Genomic DNA, 3167 nt, shown 5'->3' on the forward strand with positions numbered 1-3167 from the left:
AGATTTAGGAAAAGGAGGAATCTGCAAGCCACCTAGCAAAAACTCCTATGATTGCATGAATTCACTCTAAAGTATTGAAAAAAAAAAAAAAGAATTTACGTGAGCCCATTCAGTAGAGTAAACTTGTTCTTTGAAAAGTTAGGTAACACCATCCTTGAACAGGCATTATTGTCAGAAAGAAAATACTCTGATATGAAATAATACATTATTCAGAATGCTCACATATGTGTGGTTTTTACACTTGATTAAAGATTTATCATTTATAAATTTTTTTCTTTTAGCAAATATTTTCCATGTCTCTTTCAGGATAACATTATTCTCAATGTTTTATTTCTGAGAATAATGAGCCCTGAACAGTTAAATGACTTGCTCAATGTCATACAGTTGCCTCATGACACAGTTGTGATCTTAACCTAGAATATTTTCCCAATACATTTACGTTTTCATTATCGTATAGTATTTTTTTGGGTATAAAAATAGTGTCTTTTTATTAAGTGATAAAGCTATTCTTATTTCATTTAATAAAGAATGTACTGGAGACTGATAGAAAAAGAAAGACCATCACCTTTGAAAGGAGTAAGGATTATAACATTAGTAAAGAATTTTCAGGAGGGAAAGTTTTAAATCTAACTACTCTATCACCATCCTACGTAGCTCAGTGTTCTGGGAAAAATGGACAGTTAAATTATTATAAAATAAGTTTACTAAAAATAAGAATGGATTTATATTGCAAAAAACTTAGAGCTTTGTTTGCCCAAAATCTTCATCCTACATTCTTAAGAATGGAGGTATTGATTTAAGAGCTTTTCTGAGGTCAATGAGCTACTTTGTAACAGAAGAGGAAATAGATTTAATCTATATGTTTATCCTTCACAGTTTTTTCTACTCCTTTGGACCAAAGATGAGAAAGCTAAACTTTCTTCTTCATAAGAAAGCATAACTTTCTTATGTCCATAGCCCCCTGTCATAAGAGAAAAAACTGAAAAGATGAAAATATTCATGTATTATGCAAATCTCAATGATTTATGACATAAAATATACGATCATCTTCCACTAATGCTGAATTGTGAACGAAAGTTTCTGAAGAAGCCAATGCCCCAAACTATCTTACTAGCAGTGAGAAAAGAATTTTAACTGTTATAGCAGGAGGAGGTTTTTAGAACCCACAAGAGAAAGAGAAAGAAAGTCCCCTTTTTTCTGTACATCCTAAGAAGCCACTCAACTGAATCAAAATCAGACCATTACTAGCAATCCAAAAGCCCCTCCAATGTTTCCTCCTGTCCCTTTAATCCCATCAAAGAAAACTGCTATCCTAGCTTTAGATACTGTAGACTTGCTCGTCTGTCTTTACATTTCATTTAAATAGAGTAAAAGAGTGTTTACTCTTTTGTGTCTAATGTCTTTTGCACATTAATTTTGTGAAAATGTATTTCCTTCTGGTAGCAGTTCACACATTTTTCTCTTTTTAAGAGTTCTTATTTTATTTAGTGAAGAAAAGATGACATTTTGTCTCTGTAGATAATAATAGTGGATTTTTGTGATATATAAACAACTTTTCAGATATTTATTTGCAACATTCACTTGTAAATCTCATTTGCAAATTAGCTTACTTAACTTACTAAACTTAAGCAATTAATGAATCAATTGGTTGAAATTCTCTCCACCAACCTCCCAACTACCACCCTCCTCTTCTAGAAAACTTTTGGCTCAATATCCCATCCTGACTGTTCTCCTTTTGATTACTAGAGCACTGTCTCTATTTAGACACGTGTGAGATCTAACAAGTACATTTGAGTAGAAACTAGACTCTCTAACTGAACTGGAAAATTAAGCCACAATTAGTTCATTCACTGATTTCTATTTCTCTCCTATTCAAGTGACTGAAGAGAAGTCCTTTGCAAAGTCAATGAATGAGACAAATCATTCTCGGGTGACTGAATTTGTGTTGCTGGGTTTATCTAGTTCCCAGGAGCTCCAACCTTTCTTGTTTCTCATATTTTCACTGCTCTACCTAGCAATACTGCTGGGCAATTTTCTCATCATCCTCACTGTGAGCTCAGATTCCCGCCTTCATACCCCTATGTACTTTCTGCTCGCAAACCTCTCTCTTATAGATATATGTGTTGCCTCCTTTGCTACCCCCAAAATGATTGCAGACTTTCTGGTTGAGCGCAAGACTATTTCTTTTGAAGCCTGCCTGGCCCAGATTTTCTTTGTTCACCTATTTGCTGGTGGTGAAATGGTGCTCCTTGTATCCATGGCTTATGACCGTTACGTTGCTATATGTAAACCTCTCCACTACACGACAATCATGAACTGGCGTGTGTGTGTTACTCTGGTCCTCATTCCATGGTGTGTGGGTTTCATCCATACTACTAGCCAGCTGGCATTTACTGTTAACTTGCCTTTTTGTGGGCCTAATCAAGTGGATAGTTTTTTCTGTGACCTCCCTTTAGTGACCAAACTGGCCTGCACAGACACTTATGTTGTCAGCCTACTAATAGTTGCAGACAGTGGCCTTCTTTCTTTGAGTTCCTTCCTCCTGTTGGTTGTATCTTACACTGTGATACTCATCACAGTTAGGAGCCGCTCCTCTGATAGCACGGCCAGGGCCCGCTCCACGCTGACTGCTCACATCACTGTGGTCACACTCTTCTTCGGACCGTGCATCTTCATCTACGTGTGGCCCTTCAGCGGTTATTCAATTGACAAAGTCCTTGCAGTGTTCTACACCATTTTTACTCCCATTTTAAACCCAGTTATCTATACTCTAAGGAATAAAGAAATGAAGGCAGCTATGTCAAAACTGAAGAGGCGGTATCTAAAGTCTGGCCGGGTTTCTGCAGTCATAAGAAATGTTCTTTTCCTAGAAACAAAGTAAATTTATAGAACTGTTATTACCACTGTAGCCTGTGGCTAGACATTTACAAATTGAATGTTTGTGATATTAAAGCAAATCATTTTGACCGATGAGGAGGACTGATTAACTTGAATTAAAGAGTAATGATGATAAAAAAGACATTGAATGAATTTTACTTATTTTTATACTTTCTTCCTCTAAATATGTGCTTTTATTCCTTTTTTTCTAATTCTATTTCCTACTTTTTATTTAACCTCTTTAAGATACAGCCTTTGAAAACATTGAGAATGGAATTTATATTTAAGTG

At 35.5% G+C, this 3167-nt stretch overlaps 1 protein-coding gene across 1 annotated transcript; it reads left to right on the top strand.

The window, feature by feature from the left end:
* The first annotated feature begins 1823 nt into the window (after positions 1-1823).
* On the top strand, positions 1824-2962 carry LOC122444068 (olfactory receptor 4K15-like). The gene has a single exon (XM_043472868.1). It carries the CDS (start codon positions 1907-1909, stop codon positions 2879-2881), a length of 975 nt encoding a protein of 324 aa, XP_043328803.1. The 5' UTR covers positions 1824-1906; the 3' UTR covers positions 2882-2962.
* The last annotated feature ends 205 nt before the right edge of the window (positions 2963-3167 follow it).

This window comes from Cervus canadensis, chromosome 6 (genome assembly GCF_019320065.1).
Source record: "Cervus canadensis isolate Bull #8, Minnesota chromosome 6, ASM1932006v1, whole genome shotgun sequence".
NCBI classification, from domain to species: Eukaryota; Metazoa; Chordata; class Mammalia; order Artiodactyla; family Cervidae; genus Cervus; species Cervus canadensis.

Excerpts from the sequence above, each read along its gene's own strand:
- LOC122444068 (XM_043472868.1), top strand. The coding sequence starts at position 1,907 with ATGAATGAGACAAATCATTCTCGGGTGACTGAATTTGTGTTGCTGGGT.